Source organism: Hemibagrus wyckioides, linkage group LG05, assembly GCF_019097595.1.
Source record: "Hemibagrus wyckioides isolate EC202008001 linkage group LG05, SWU_Hwy_1.0, whole genome shotgun sequence".
NCBI lineage: Eukaryota > Metazoa > Chordata > Actinopteri > Siluriformes > Bagridae > Hemibagrus > Hemibagrus wyckioides.
Genome location: NC_080714.1, coordinates 13506862 through 13524676, shown reverse-complemented (window position 1 = coordinate 13524676; position 17815 = coordinate 13506862). Strand labels below are relative to the sequence as shown.

The 17815-nt window shown below is 41.5% G+C and overlaps 1 protein-coding gene across 1 annotated transcript in view; it reads left to right on the top strand.

Moving 5' to 3' along the window:
* Positions 1-17815, top strand: part of bicdl1 (BICD family like cargo adaptor 1) — a 42799-nt gene that overhangs the window by 10197 nt on the left and 14787 nt on the right. The window contains 6 exon segments of the mRNA XM_058389736.1: positions 1535-1750; positions 10318-10434; positions 10659-10670; positions 11713-11859; positions 12411-12590; positions 17547-17765. Coding sequence (XP_058245719.1) covers positions 1535-1750; positions 10318-10434; positions 10659-10670; positions 11713-11859; positions 12411-12590; positions 17547-17765 — 891 coding nt within the window.

The window sequence follows — 17815 nt, the reverse complement described above, 5'->3', positions numbered from 1 at the left end:
GATGTAGCTGCTCGGCCATGGAAACCCATTCCATGAAGCTCTCTGCGCACTGTTCTTGAGCTAATCTGAAGGCCACATGAAGTTTGGAGGTCTGTAGCGATTGACTGCAGAAAGTTGGCGACCTCTTCGCACTATGCGCCTCAGCATCCGCTGACCCCGCTCCGTCAGTTTACGTGGCCTACCACTTTGTGGCTGAGTTGCTGTCGTTCCCAAACACTTCCACGTTCTTATAATACAGCTGACAGTTGACTGTGGAATATTTAGGAATGAGGAAATTTCACGACTGGATTTGTTGCACAGGTGGCATCCTATCACAGTTCCACGCTGGAATTCACTGAGCTCCTGAGAGCGACCCATTCTTTCACAAATGTTTGTAAAAACAGTCTGCATGCCTAGGTGCTAGATTTTATACACCTGTGGCCATGGAAGTGATTGGAACACCTGATTCTGATTATTTGGATGGGTGAGCAAATACTTTTGGCAATATAGTGTATATTCATATTCACTGGGCATACACATATTCATACACATACACATGGATTCACACCATCCAATCATTCTTGCTGAGTGAGAAGCTGCTTAGAATGGGTGTCAGCTCATCCACCATCTCCTGGATTGTTGGCTACCTGTCAGCAACTGGGGGACTCCCTGTCTGACACAGTGGTCAGTAAAAGAGGAGCACCTCAAGGGACTGTCCTGTATCCATTTTTGTTCACTCTATACACCTCAGACTATCAGTACACACTAGGAATTACCTGCTCCTAAATGTGATGAAGACCAAAGAGATGGTGGTAGACTTTAGGAGGACTAAAACATTGATTGAGCCCATAATTATGAGCGAGAAGGTTGGCATTGTTGACAACTTCAAGTATATGGGTGAAAGACTGGACTGGAGGACCCACACTGACGCTGTATACAAGAAGGTAATGAGCAGTCTGTGGTGGCGAGTGACATTTACTGTGTTGTGGTCTGCAGGAGGGGCAGCATCAGTGCCAGGGATCCCAGCAGGATAAACAAGCTAATTCGCAAGGCTAGATCTATCATTGGACACAAACTGGAAAAATTTGAGTCAGTGAGGAACAGGAGATCACTGAACAAACTGCTCTCCATCATAGACAATCCATCTCACCCCCTCTACAATATACTACAGAGTCAGTGGTGCTCATTCGTTGTCACAGAGAACATTACAGGATGTCATTCATACTATTTGCAATAATATTGTACAATAGTTCACCTGTGTGTGACAGGTGATAACACTCTCGCATTGCACTCATCACATCTCACTACAACCATTAACACTTTTTTCTAAAATCTCTTCATACTTCATATTTATTAACTACTGCCAGTTTCCATATGTGTACTGTGATGTAAATACTTATGTAAATACGGATAAATCCGAGCCTGGAAATCCATCTGTTAATGATGAGAAAATGGCAAATTCCAAATATATAGTGACTTGAGCTCAGGGTCAAACCAGTCACTGAGGATTTGCAAGAATGTGTGGCTTAATTTTGCATTTGCATCTTGTCTGCAGAATCTGGAGCAGGAGAAGCATGAGCTGCAGCAGCGCTTGGAGAGGAGGGAAGGCGAGTGGGAAGGTCGAGTGGCTGAGTTGGAGACTGATGTGCAGCAGCTCAAGGGTGAGCTAGAGAAGCATAAGTTACAGCTGCGCGAGGCTGATCGGGACAAGACACGCACCATCACCGAGCTCTCAGAACAAAACTACAGTCTGCTTGAGCAGCTCAGCAGAGTGAGTGAAAAACTTTAGTTTGGCACATGGGACAGATTGGGTAGTTCTACATATGAACAGAAGAATGCGTAGAATGAGACTACTAGGCCCAGGACAATTAAACTGGGTTTCTGTGGAGATTTATGGTCAGCATAGAATTACAGCTGTGGGGAGGATATTGTATAATTTTATATTGTAGGATATTTTATATTATAAAGTGTTACCCAAATATTCTGAATTGTATCAGATCAATAATCTGAAATGCACTAAACACTTTAATGGTCAAATTATTTTATCAGGCCAGCACAAAATTAGAGTCAATGCAAGTGTAGCAGGTTGACTGTAAAGGTATATCCTTTGTAAGGGCCTGCATGTACTTATATTCACATTGTATGAGCAACATATAAACAGGTTCCTGGTCTTTGGTAAGTGAGGCTTCATACTGAGTCAGTCCCACAGAGGACTAGGTGTGCAATGAGAACAACTGATGTTTTACTCACATTTCCCATAACACACTGTGTTACCATATGCTTCTAGTGTTACTTCAAATAAGAAAGCAAGTTAAAAGAGCAGATGGTCCACATGTGTACTGTAGGTGATGATCCACATGTGACTATAGCTCTTCCAGGATTTGTTTATTTCTGCTTATATTTATTTCCAGGTTTTGTAGTTGTTTGGGTGAATATATTTTCCTTTTTCTGTTTTGACAGGCAGACTTTCTTTTCGGTATTCAACACACTTGTACAGACTGGTATGAAGCAACACTGTGGGCTAGGTGTAACAAACCCAGCACTGATCTATCGTGCAGCTGATCAGTGACCATTGTCAGGTGATTACACAGAGTGACATGCCCACTGGATTTGAACTCAATTTGAGATATTTTCTTTTAAACTGCTACAGTAATGCTTCTCTCCATTAGTAGTCATGTTATGGATTCATTTCGCTGGTGTAATGAAAGTGAATGGAGTGGATTATTTCTCCTAGTGAATAAAAAAGTAGACAGACTAAGCACACATTAGATAATCAAAGAACAAATTGCACTCAAAAGACAACACAAGTTTAACGTCTTTCAGTTTGAATGAAAAAGTCACAACATGGACACATGAACCCAGTCAAGCATTACTGATTTGAAGCAAAAAACAAACTATAAATCTCTAGTGCAGCATCATATCTGAAATCATAATTTAAGTTATGGTCTGTTTTTTCCTGTAAATTTGATTATAAAGGCAGTTGTTTTGGAGGCTACATGCATGTAGCACTCCATCTTTGATTCTTTTTCATGCTAATATTTCAGACGTTTTTGTTTTTTTTTCAGACATGGAGCAAATAGGATTGTGTCAACATGCACATTTGGAGACAATAAGACGGTACATTTATGTTTACAGCTAGATACTATGTGGGACTTGATACCTGGAAATTCTTAGAAAAAAAATTGTAAAAAATGAGATTATATGAAGCCTCTTTTTTGCATTTCTTAGAAATGAAAATAATATTTTGCAGTAAAATATATTGTTGTGTTGCTATTATTATTACACTATGGTTGTGTCCTTGGTGACAAATCTGATTGGCCTCCTTTCTCTTGACATACCAAGCTCTGATCGTCTCTCTCTGTAAATGTGTCCTGAGATATTCCGTGTGCTCTCTGAGAGTTAAACTTTCCATTTTTAGAACAATGTCTACAAATATAATTTGCCAGCAATTTTTACCATATTAACAGAAATATTTAGACGTGTATAGAAAATATAATATAGTTTGGAGATCAATGATATTTGAGCATTGTTGTGCAGTCTATATTCCCCACAGTAATAACAAAAATAATAACTAGATTGGACTGAGGTAGGGGATATAAAAACAGAAGCAGATGAGTGTGAAATTGTGACAAAGAGACAGCTGAAACATACAAAAAAAAAACACTGCACCAAAAAACTAAATTAAACTAAATTAACTAAACTAATTAATCATGTTAAGAGTTTTGGGGAAAAGAGTATATATCTATCTGTGTTTGTAAAATAACATAGTTGTGTCTGTAACTTTGCGGTTTTCTGTGAACAAATTACTGAGTAAAGGTCATACATAAAATATGTAAAATGTACCTCTATTTCTCTAGTTAAAAATTAATATAGTGTCCATCTCCAGACTGTTTTGAAGAAGAAAAAGTATTAATCAGAAACACTTTCTGAGGGAAACATGTAAATGCTGTCTTTGAAGAATTCTCAGGAATTCTGAAGTTTTGTCTCAGGCAGCATAGAAGAAAGAAACTGCATAGGAAGGCCAGATTTGGCATAATGGTCAGCAAAAATGTGAGACTTTGCTTAAGAGTGCAGTTTAATTAATGCAAATGATTGCATACTGGTCTCAGCACTGTAATAAGTAATAGTCTGATCCTGACTGACCAGTGGGCTTTGATAAGAATCTGTGAACATTCTGGAGATGTTCTTAATTGACAAAGATAACAAATGTGCTTGTATATGGGGGTATTGATGAGAAATTCTATATTTTTCCATGAAATCAGAGTCACAGACTGTGTATGGCACAGGTATTATTTTCTCCATCATAATTCTAGAATATAATAAAATATAAGAATGTGAGGGAGCTATGCAGTGACACTGCCTGTAAAGAACCATCTTTCCCCTTCAGATAGACAGACCTTTGACTACTTAGTCACAAATACAGTCCAAGCACACACTAGTAACTGGGCAGAAATACATAAATGTCAGCCATTCCATTCCAGTGTCTGTTGAATTCTAACACCTCATTCTGCTTAATGAAGTACTAATTAGGTGATCACCTGAACCAAATCTTATTTGCAGAGGGATACAGTGAGCATCAGGTTGCTTCCATCCTTAGAATTTCCAAAACAGCAGTTAATCAAAAACTGCAGACATTGGATAGAAAAAAGTTATAGACTGGCAGAGGGCAAAAACAACACCCCACTGACTAGGATAGCCTCCAACTCATTTGAATGTCACTCACCAACTGTAGGATGACATAAAGTGACCTGAAGTGCATGGTGAGGACGGTTTGAAACAGGCTCCTAGAGGCAGGGCTAAAGTCATTCAAAGCTACAAAAAAGCCCTTCATCAATAAGAAGCAAAGAAGAACCTGGCTGAGGTTTGCAAAAGACCATAAGGATTGGACTATAAAAGACTAGAGTAAGGTCATCTTCTCTGACGAGTCCAATTTTCAGCTTTGCCCAACACCTGTTCATGTAATGGTTAGACAGAGACCTGGAGAGGCCTACAAGCTCGCACCCACTGTGAAATTTGGTGGAGGATCGGTGATGATCTGGGGATGCTTCAGCAAGGCTGGAATTGGGCACATTCGTCTTTGTAAAGGGCACATGAATCAAGCCACCTACAAGGTTGCTCTGGAAGAAAACCTGCATCCTTCTGCTCTGACAATGTTCTCCAACTCTGAGGATTTTCCAGCAGGACACACAGCCAGGTCAATAGACATTGAGGCAGGACAATGTAGATTTTATTTGGCACAGGGATGATGGTGGTGGACTTTAGGCATGTAGGAACAACAGCACTGCTCAGGAAAATGTTGAAGATGTCAATGAAATCATCCACTAGCATTCCCTGTGCTAGGAATGATGTCTGGGAACTCTTCATAGAGTTATCCTCAGATCAGATGTGGTTAGACATAGCACCTGGTCATTGGGAGGAGGGGTGCTCTTCCTCACCAACCACATTGTTCTGCAAGTCGCTCAGCACATCTGGAAGGGAGGCATCACTGTCATAGGCAGGTAAAGTTGTCCTGTAGTTAGTGATTGCCTGGATGCCCTGCCACATGTGACGGGTGTTGCTGCTATCACAGAAGTGGCTGTGGATTCTGTGGGCATCTGCACACTTTGTCACTTTGATGGAGCAAGGACAGTTTGTTCCTTGCTGTTCTTAAAGCCGCCTTGTCACCTACTCTAAAGTCAAAGTCTCTGGACTTCCTGCTGGCCAGGTTTTTATCTGCTTCAGAACCAGTTTAGAGTGTCTGATGAGCAGTCTGTGTGCTGGAATCAACATAACAGAGATGCGGTCTGGGTAGCCAAGGTGGGAGTGGGGTTCCACGCAGCATCCGCCTGGGATGTTTTTGTAAACAAGTCCACATGCTTATTGAATTTAGGAAGCACCGATTTGAGATTTACATGGTTGAAATCTCTTGCGATAATAAACAGTCCATTGAGGTGAGCATTCTGCAGATCACTAATAGCCCCATAGATTTCACACAGATTTCGCCTCTTTAGCATTAGCACTGTGGGGAATGTACACTCCAACAATAAAAATAGTGGTGAATTCCTGTGGTAAATAAAATGGTTGGCATCTAACAGTCACAAACTCGACTAGTGATGAGCAGTAATTGGAAAGTTCTTGCGCTATTATATGTTGATGTAAACACACAAGCCATTAAGGTGAGCCTTACAACACAACGTTTCCATGTCCAGTGGGTTGTAAAATTGATTACTAATCACTGTGTTAGTGTCTAATGTATGTGGTCCAAGAATTACAGACGTCCTCCAAAAACACTAGAATAACAAGACCAATTCTTCTTTTTTTGTGACACATTGAAGACAGTTGGATTTGAGATCAAAAGATGAATATGAGACAGTTGAGAATTTCTGATTTAATTTCTTGATATTTACATCTAGATACACTATATTGCCAAAAGTATTCACTCACCTGCCTTGACTCGCATATGAACTTAAGTGACATCCCATTCCTAATCCATAGGGTTCAATATGATGTCGGTCCACCCTTTGCAGCTCTAACGGCTTCAACTCTTCTGGGAAGGCTGTCCACAAGGTTTAGGAGTGTGTTTATGGGAATTTTTGACCATTCTTAGAGAAGCACATTTGTGAGGTCACACACTGATGTTGGACGAGAAGGCCTGGCTCTCAGTCTCCACTCTAATTCATCCCAAAGGTGTTCTATCGGGTTGAGGTCAGGACTCTGTGCAGGCCAGTCAAGTTCATCCACACCAGACTCTGTCATCCATGTCTTTATGGACCTTGCTTTGTGCACTGGTGCACAGTCATGTTGGAAGTGGAAGGGGCCAGCTCCAAACTGTTCCCACAAAGTTGGGAGCATGGAATTGTCCAAAATGTCTTGGTATGCTGAAGCATTCAGAGTTCCTTTCACTGGAACTAAGGGGCCAAGCCCAGCTCCTGAAAAACAACCCCACACCATAATCCCCCCTCCACCAAACTTTACACTTGGCACAATGCAGTCAGACAAGTACCGTTCTCCTGGCAACCGCCAAACCCAGACTCATCCATCAGATTGCCAGATGGAGAAGCGCGATTCGTCACTCCAGAGAATGTGTCTCCACGTCCAGTGGCAGCGTGCTTTACACCACTGCATCCGACGCTTTGCATTGCACTTGGTGATGTATGGCTTGGATGCAGCTGCTCGGCCATGGAAACTCATTCCATGAAGCTCTCTGCGCACTGTTCTTGAGCTAATCTGAAGGCCACATGAAGTTTGGAGGTCTGTAGCGATTGACTGCAGAAAGTTGGCGACCTCTTCGCACTATGCGCCTCAGCATCCGCTGACCCCGCTCCGTCAGTTTACGTGGCCTACCACTTTGTGGCTGAGTTGCTGTCGTTCCCAAACACCTCCACGTTCTTATAATACAGCTGACAGTTGACTGTGGAATATTTAGGAGCGAGGAAATTTCACGACTGGATTTGTTGCACAGGTGGCATCCTATCACAGTTCCACACTGGAATTCACTGAGCTCCTGAGAGCGACCCATTCTTTCACAAATGTTTGTAAAAACAGTCTGCATGCCTAGGTGCTTGATTTTATACACCTGTGGCCATGGAAGTGATTGGAACACCTGATTCTGATTATTTGGATGGGTGAGCAAATACTTTTGGCAATATAGTGTATGTTAAAAAAAACATTAAACATGGCACTTTTTGTTTAAACCCACACATTTTTCAAGTGATCAAAAGATGTGACAGGTGTTTCTTGACACCCCCAAAACAAACTGCAGTTGAAAGAAGCCACAGTACAAGCCTAGAAATGAAGAATGCAACAGTTTAGTGATGTCAGTGGGTCACCAGCTTGATGCAGTTATTCCAAGCAAGGGATCAACTAAAAATTGAGTGCTTTCTTTCAAAGGTGTTCTAAGTAATTTAGATGTAAATGTGAGGAATTTATTGCTGAAATTCTGATCTCATATTCATATTCTGATCTTAAATCCAAATGGCTTTAGTATATAGCAAAAACAAAAGAAATGGCATTCCAGTATATTTATGGAATTGTATCCAAGAAAAATCAAAAAGCAATATGTTAGCAATATATAGGCCCAGCTAATAAGTAAAATAGCTCTTGGTTAGCACAAAAACTGCTATGGTTAAGGTTAGGGGAAGGTTTAGGCATATTTTGTATATGTAAGGACTGTTTCCCAGGGTCTCCGTGAAGCTGTGACAGGACTGCCCCTATCACACAGCTGGAAGCATCCACTTCTACCATGAAGGAAAGGTCAGGATCGGGGTGACTGGGGGCTGTGGTGAGAATGGGGGCTGTGGTGAAACTGTGCTTGAGTCTCTTGAATGCAGTGCTAGTTTGACTGGTCCATACCAGTTTCTTGGGTTTCCCTTTCAGTAGAGACGTTAAGGGGCTGGCGTTGGTGCTGTAGTTACATATGAAGCACCTGTAGAAATTGGCAAATAGAAAGCATTTCAGTTCCTTGGTTGTAGTGGGCTCTGGCCACTTAGTGACAGCTTGTACCTTGCTTTGATCCATTTCGACCCCTCTATGTGAAATAACATCCCAGGAATGTAACAGTGTCTCTGTGGAACTCACATTTCTCTGCCTTAATATATAACTGATGGCACCGTAGAACAGAACAAACATGATGCACATGCTCATCATAGGAGGAGGAATAAACGAGAATGTTGTTAATGTATGCAATAAGTCTTTGAAGATTTCATTAATAAACGATTGAAAAATTGCAGGGTCATTGGTTAACCCATAGGGCATTACGAAGTATTCATAGTGGCCTCTAGTGGTGTGAAAGGCTGTTTTCCATTTGTCTCCATCCCTAATTCAAATCAGATTGTATGCACTCTGAAAATCCAGTTTGGTGTAAATTCGGGCCCCTCTTAACTGTTCCAGTGCGGACGGCAGGGGATAGGGGTATCGTACAATGATGGTGTTCAAACCCCTATAATTGATGCATGGCCGAAGGCCACCATCTTTCTTCTCAACAAAGAAAAAACCGGCCACCGCTGGTGAGGTTGAGGGCCGAATGTAACCAGCTGCGAGAGCCTCCTCTATGTATTCCTCCATAGCTTTGCTCTCTGGGAATGAGAGTGGGTAAACACGACACTTGGAGGGCATGTCATTGGGTAGAAGATCAATAGTACAGTCCCAGGGGTGGTGGCGGGGGGGTTGCCTTCTCTTTACTAAACACTTCCTGGAAGTCATGGTATTCTTGTGGGATATCAGCAGCTGTAGCGGTTTGAGGACTTTCAAAGGATGTGGCGAGTTAAGGAAGTGGCTCCATGTGCAGAAGGCAGTTATCCATACTGTGGGGTGACCAGTGTTTTAGCTCCTTTTTCTTCCATGAGACCTGGGGGTTGTGGCATTGTAACCAAGGGAAGCCCAGGATGAGGATAACATAGAAGGTGTTTTTTTCATGATGAAATATTCCAATTTGGAGGGTGAGCCGATGTGTTTGGCGGGTTAGGTATCCCTTTTTAATTGGCTGGTTGTTCACGGCCGTCACTCACAGAGGGGTGGTGCAGGAGATGGTGGAAAGGTGTAGTTCCTCAACAAGGTTGATGTCAATCAAGTTGACAGCCGCTTCAGATCTACTAGTGCTGAGACAACATAGCACTCGAGCATAATGAATCTTGGCAGGCAGAGATAAGCAAGGTACAAAACAGTTCTCCCCTGACCTTAAAAGAGGAAGGTTTTGCCGGGCATGTAAGTACTTAATGACCTGGCTGCCCACAGTAGAAACATAACCGTCAAACTTGTCTGGGAGAGCCATGCGTGGTAGTTCAGTGCATGGTGCAGCTATGGCGGGAGGGGGGATGGTAACAGGAATCGGCTGCGGTTGTCTGAGTTGTTCATTGGCAGCTTGTAATGCTGCCGCTTGTTCCTGATATGTGTGGATGATTGCAACTTGGTGCAATATCACAGCCGGAATATCTGCTGGATCCACTGGGGGCGAAGTATCCTGTAAGGACTTGCCGAAGGCAGGAGGTGTAGGATCCATAAGCAGCTTTATTAATACCAAAACAGCAAACAGATTCATAGTCAGAAAGCGTAGTGAGGGTCAAAAACAAAAAACAAATGCTAGGCAAACAAAACCGATAAACGTAAGACTAGCTCGAACACAGAGAGAAACAGGCAAAGGTCATACACAATAAATCCACAGAACATAATCCAAGGCTTGGTATGTCTCTTACAAGAACGATACTTCATGTAAAATGCAGTGTGCTCGCTGCCTAAGTGTTCTTTGTGGGTGTTTCAGAATTCGGGGGAGGGCTCCCTCTGGCGCTCTGGAGTCAGACGGGACGTTACAGTATAGCTTACAAACAATAAAAATACGTGTGTGTATTTGTGTTGCTTCCACAGGCTGCTGATGTGGAAAGACAGCTGTGCACTCAGGTCCATTCATTGCAGGATGATTTCAGAGAAAAGAACCTCTCCAAAAACCAGCACTTGACACAATTAGAGAGCCTGCAAGCAGAGGTGAAGGATAATGGAATATGTATATATATTTTCTTAATTAGCTCAATAAAATAAATAAGAATTTAGCACATAGTAGCCTACAATATCTATTCTAAGAAGGGGATATCTATTCTTTTTAGTTGGAAAATATCCATTTATGTTTTTAAAAAGCTTTTGCTTAACCTAATTCTTTCTACCATTCCATTTCTAATTATTTTGCTTATATTCTCTTTTCCTGGGAGCAGCAAGGGCTAGAAGTAAGTGGACATGAACTGCAATCTTCTCTTCTGCATATCTTTCACTCATTTGATGTTTAATTTTGACTGTAAAAAAGCTGAAAAAGAGCTTCATGAATTATTAATTATTTATAATAGAGACACATCTTGAGCAATTGTTCTGTGAGGTCACAAAAAGTAGCCATCAGGTGAAAGTTCTGAAGGTGAAAGTTCATGGTATAAATTATGTGTAAAAATATAAAATGCTTACATTCAATATATACAGTATGTGTATATATACTGTATCATTGACTACTTAATTAGCAAGATTCAATAGTTCAACAGTTCATGTTTGATGCGTAGTTTATTTCTGCCTGCTTTCAACTTAGTTTCACCTGTGTTATGTAAAAAATATCTGTATCGTGATTCAGGTACAATTCTAATCATTTACATCATCACAGGTCCTCTATGTTTCTTTGCAATATTTTTATACTAAATATTTTTTGTTGTTCATAGTTAATACTATATAATACATATCACAGGGTGTCTCATAGTGTGATGTCAGTAAAATTATACATCTTAATGCTCAGCGTACTTCTGTTTATTATCTTCTCAGATTGGATTAAAAATAGCATAGCTAACTCAATTACTGATGCTATATATTTTATGCATTCTTTCTATAAGGGTGTTGAGTTATCACAGAGACAGAAATGATTTTAAATTGAATTAATGAATGATATTAACCACATAAAACACCTAAAAGTCAAAAACATCTCTACAATTTATGGGTAGTGTTGTATGTTGTTATAAAGGATTTTAGCTTACATTATTCCCTTGCTGAAATATGTAACTGTATCTCTGTTTGCATGCAAAATAGTTCAATGCTTATTTATTTCCTCTGATAAAATCAGTAAAGTCAAGTTCCTACTTGAAATAAAATAAAAGTGGTTGTATGCCGTTGTATACCATATATCTATGCAGTATTGACTGTATGGTTTATATTAAAACTAGCAGAGAGTGCACTTGCTTAGGTTGTCCGTGGCATTGTATCTGACCCAGTGCTCTGTCCATTTATCTGGCTCAGATAAAGATGCTGTCTGAGCGTAAGCAGGAACTTGAGAGATGTTTAACCACATTACATGAGGAGAATGAGCAGCTGCAGAACACCGTGGACAACCTGAAAGACCGGACACTTGTGTTGGAGAAGCTATGCCAGGAGAAAGATTTACAGGTAACTGATGATTTAAAATGAGACTGTATAAGTGATTTTCACACACTGAACAACTTTAATTATAAATATATAATGTATAATATATAAATATATATATAATATAATATATATATATATAATATATATATATATAATATAAATATAATATATAAATATATAGTACATGTGTACATGTATCGATGTACATATTTACATATTTATCTGCACTTGTTCATTTGCACAATTTCTACTATTTGCACTTCTGGTAGATGCTAAACAGCATTTTGTTGCTATGTACCTGTACTTTGCAATGACAAAGTTGTATCTATCTATCTATCTATCTATCTATCTATCTATCTATCTATCTATCTATCTATCTATCTATCTATCTGTATTCAGTGCTTTTGAGATTTGTCTATGATTTTTTATGTAAATGTTTTCATGTTAAATATTAACAGACCACAGGCTACAAGGCATGCTCAATAAAGTTTTTTGTGTGTAGCTTAGAAGTTATCTAAAAACATTTTGCTCTTCCTTGCCAAACAATTTCATTTTATGTTGTGTGTCCTCAGCTGCAGCAGAGTCGATTGGAGCTACAGGAGGTGCGTGTGTCTCATCGGCAATTAAGTTCCCGCTTAGCAGAGATGACTGAGGAGAGAAGTCTTCAGGGCTTAAGCTCTAACAGTCACTCGCTGTTATGTGAGATAGAGCAGAGCATGGAGCAGGAGGAGCTCAAGCAGGAGAGGGACCAGGTGCACGCACACACACACACACACATATATACAGTATATAGTATATAAGTTTGTGAACCCCTTGTACAGTTCAGAGTTTTCTGTTGTTTTACCACAATTTTCTTATTTTATCACCAGTCTTTTATATATTAAATGTCAGGTGTATGTTTATCAACTGCATGTGTTTGTTTAGAGGGAATAGTTTAAGTAGCCAAAAAACTATATGAAAGATAGAATTAGTGTATGTGCAAAATTAAGTGAACCCCCAGTTGCATGGGTAAAGTCAAGTGGGTAACACATTTGCATGCTTAATCAATCAGTTAAGCAGACCAATCAAATTAGACATCTTTAGGAAAGGGGTTTCTCTAAACACTGATTAGAGAACACTGAAAGAGAGTGAAAGAAGGAGGAAACCAACCAAACCACTGAAGTACCAAGGTGTACCCACAAAGACCAACAATGGCAAGAGAAATGATGATATTTGAGGACATCAGGAAATCATCTACAAATGGAGGGCATTCAACATAAGCTCAATTCTGCCTAGAAGTGGAAGCCCATCAAAACTATCATCAAGAATCACCAGAAAAATAATACATGATGTAAAGGCCAACCCATACATCACCTCTATAGAATTGCAGACCTCTCTGGCAGCTTCTGGGGAAAATGTACATGTGTCTACAATCAGATGAAAATTAAACAGACATGACATTTATGGGAGGGTTGCTAGAAGGAAGCCTCTTCTCTCAAAAAAGAAGAAAGCTACCCATTTAAATTTTGCCAGAGACTACTTGGACAAACCAAAGGCCTTTTGGAAAGTCATTCTCTATACACATGAGTCAAAAATAGATTTATTTGGTCATAATCAAAACCGCCATGTTTGGAGAAAAGCCAACACTAAATTCAAAGAAAAGACCCTCCTCCCAAAAGTGAAGCATGGTGGTGGAAATGTGAAAGTCTGGGCTGCTTTTCTGCCTCCAGGTCTGGACGACTCCATATTATCCATAGAAACTTGAATTCTCAGACCTATCAACAAATTCTTGATGACTGATCTCCTGCCATCAGTCAGGGAGCTGAAGCTGGACCACAAATGTGTGATGCAACAAGACAACAACCCAAAGCATTCAAGCAAAACCACCAAGGAACAGTTTAAAATAAAAAAGATTTATACTCTGGATTGGCCTAGTCAAAGTCCTGACCTCAATCCAATTGAAATATTGTGGCTAGACCTGAAGCAGGTGGTACATGCCAGATGTCCCTCAAACCTCTTGTTTTGCATGGAGGAGTGGGCAAATATCCCCAAAGGCAGATGTGAGAGACTGTTCAGTGGTTACAGAAGACATTTCATTGAAGTATCTGTCTGTCTCTTTCGAGCTATACATCCCACTCTCGAGCACCCTGTGTTCTGAGTTTCTGGTGTAACCACTTCTTCTTTCAGAACCTGCCTGATCCATCCAAATGCTCTAACCCTGGTTGGAGTCTCATCACTTGGAAGTGTTAACTGCTGCTGTGGATAGATCTGCGTGCACAGCCTGTGACCCAGGGGACTGCTGTGGATAGAACCACTTGGAGACTTATCACAAACTGCCATTGGCTCAGTCAGCTTTTGGCATGAAGGAATTAGTGCTAAGTCAATAATGAACTCAGAAACTACACTGACCTACTAGTTCCTCAAGATCTCTTGGTTTCACAATTCTTTGTTACTATAAACTGTTGAAGAAAGGACATTTTCAACATTTACATTATTTACTGTCCATTTTTCCCTTCTGAGCCTGTTTCCTCTCAAGGTTTCCTCCTTATATCATCTCAGGGAGTTTTTCCTTCCCACCCCATTGTCACCTCAGGCTTGCTCATTAGGGATAAATGTTTATAATTTTTTCTATGTTTCTATACTTATGTAAAGCTGCTTTGAGACACAGACTTCTGCACAATTCAGACTTTCAATTTTTGTTAAATAAACCACTTCTGTTGAATAAGTTGCAAGGTGGGGCCTCCATGGATCGGGCTTGTTTGTTCAGCACATTCAACAGATGCTTGATTGGATTGAGTTCTGGGGAGTTTGGAGGCTAACACCTCAAACTTAGTGTTGTGTTCATCAAATCATTCCTGAACCATTTTTGCTTTGTGGCACGGCGCATTATCCTGCTGAAAGATGCCACAGCCATCAGGGAATACCGTTTCCATAAAAGGGTGTACATGGTCTGCAACAATGCTTAGGTAGGTGGTACATGTCAAAGTAACATTCACGTGAATGGCAGGACCCAAGGCTTCCCAGCAGAACATTGCCCAAAGCATGACACTGCCTCCACCGGCTTGCCTTCTTCCAATAGTGCATCCTGGTGCCATGTGTTCCCCAGGTAAGTGATGCACACGCATCTGGCCATCCATGTGATTTAAAAGAAAATGTGATTCATCAGACCAGGCCACCTTCTTCCATTGCTCCAGTTCTGACCCTCACGTTGGTGGTGCTTTTGGCAGTGCACAGGGTTCAGCATGGGCACCCATTTGTCCATTTTTCCTGCTTCTTTCACATCCACATTGAGGGCAAAACTGTTCGCTTGTCTTGCTCGTCAGTTAAGTAGCAAAGGGGGTGCTAATCAGCTGCTTTGGTGTTAATGAAATTAACAACAGGTGCATTAGATGGGCAACAATGAGATGACCCCCAAAACAGGAATGACAACAAAACATTTTTTTCCTTATACAACTTTTCTGACTGTTTTTTGCATTTGGCTAGGGACAGTGTCACTACTGGTAGCATGTTGCGATACCTGGACCCTATAGAGGTTGCACAGGCAGTCCAACTCCAGGATGGCACATCAATACGTGTCATTGCCAGAAGGTTTTCTGTCTTCCAGCACAGTCTTAAGACCATGGAGGAGATTCCACGAAACAGGCAATGCCTGGCACTGTGGAGCTCGATTGGCATTTGCCACTGAACACCAGAATTGGCAGGGCCACCACTGGCGTCCTGTGCCTTTCACAGATAAGAGCGGGTTCACTCTGAGCACATGTGACAGACGTGAAAGAGTCTGGAGAAGCCTTGGAGAGTGTTATGCTGCCTGTAACATCGTTCAGCATGACCGGTTTGGTGATGGGTCAGTGTTGGTCTAGGAAGGCACATCCATGGAAGGATGCACAGACCTCTACAGGCTAGACAATGGCACCCTGACTGCCATTAGGTATCGGGATGTTTCGGTCCATCCGACACTGCCAGGTTGCACCACAAACTGTCCAGGAGCTCAGTGATGCCCTGGTCCAGATCTGGGAGGAAATGCCCCAGGACACCATCCGTCGTCTCATTAGGAGCATGCCCCGACATTGTCAGGCACGTACACTAGCACGTGGGGGCCATACAAACTACTGAGTACCATTTTGAGTTGCTGCAATGAAATTGGACTAGCCTGCTGCATATTTTTTTCACTTTGATTTTCAAGGTGTCCCCATTGAGATCTTATGTGTTTTCAAAGTGTTCTTTTAATTTTTTTGAGATGCTCCACCATTTTTCCACCAGTTTTTCACAACTTTATACCACTCATTTTTTAGAGCTGTATATACACTATATTGCCAAAAGTATTCGCTCACCCATCCAAATAATCAGAATCAGGTGTTCCAATCACTTCCATGGCCACAGGTGTATAAAATCAAGCACCTAGGCATGCAGACTGTTTTTACAAACATTTGTGAAAGAATGGGTCGCTCTCAGGAGCTCAGTGAATTCCAGCGTTGAACTGTGATAGGATGCCACCTGTGCTACAAATCCAGTCGTGAAATTTCCTCGCTCCTAAATATTCCACAGTCAACTGTCAGCTGTATTATAAGAACGTGGAAGTGTTTGGGAATGACAGCAACTCAGCCACGAAGTGGTAGGCCACGTAAACTGACGGAGCGGGGTCAGCGGATGCTGAGTGCGAAGAGGTCGCCGACTTTCTGCAGAGTCAATCGCTACAGACCTCCAAACGTCATGTGGCCTTCAGATTAGCTCAAGAACAGTGCGCAGAGAGCTTCATGGAATGGGTTTCCATGGCCGAGCAGCTGCATCCAAGCCATACATCACCAAGTGCAATGCAAAGCGTCGGATGCAGTGGTGTAAAGCACGCCGCCACTGGACTCTAGAGCAGTGGAGACGCGTTCTCTGGAGTGACAAATCACGCTTCTCCATCTGGCAATCTGATGGACGAGTCTGGGTTTGGCGGTTGCCAGGAGAACGGTACTTGTCTGACTGCATTGTGCCAAGTGTAAAGTTTGGTGGAGGGGGGATTATGGTGTGGGGTTGTTTTTCAGGAGCTGAGCTTGGCCCCTTAGTTCCAGTGAAAGGAACTCTGAATGCTTCAGCATACCAAGACATTTTGGACAATTCCATGCTCCCAACTTTGTGGGAACAATTTGGAGCTGGCCCCTTCCACTTCCAACATGACTGTGCACCAGTGCACAAAGCAAGGTCCATAAAGACATGGATGACAGAGTCTGGTGTGGATGAACTTGACTGGCCTGCACAGAGTCCTGACCTCAACCCAATAGAACACCTTTGGGATGAATTAGAGCGGAGACTGAGAGCCAGGCCTTCTCGTCCAACATCAGTGTGTGACCTCACAAATGCGCTTCTGGAAGAATGGTCAAAAATTCCCATAAACACACTCCTAAACCTTGTGGACAGCCTTCTCAGAAGAGTTGAAGCTGTTATAGCTGCAAAGGGTGGACCGACGTCATATTGAACCCTATGGATTAGGAATGGGATGTCACTTAAATTCATATGCGAGTCAAGGCAGGTGAGCGAATACTTTTGGCAATATAGTGTATATACAGCTCTAAAAAAAAGAGACCACTGCGCAATCCAGATTTGAACCCTACTGAAAATATGTATATATACAGTATATATATATATATATATATATATTCACATACACAGACATCAACACATGCCATTCTCACACTCTGAATATCAGTTCAATATCTTTTAATGTAATCTTTTTTTCTCTGTAGTTGCGTCTGCAGCTTTGGGAAGTTTATTGCCAGATTCGCTCTATCTGCTCCCAGCTGAGAGGAAATGACATCACAGACTCTGCCCTGTCCACAGATTCATCTATGGATGAATCATCTGAAACATCATCAGCTAAAGATGTTCCTATGGGCAGTATGCAATCCAGTCTGATTGAGCTGCGCAGACTTACACAAAACCTGCTGGATGGCAATGAGTCAACAGTACGCCATCTAATCACACATGCACTACATATCCAACATGCACATACACA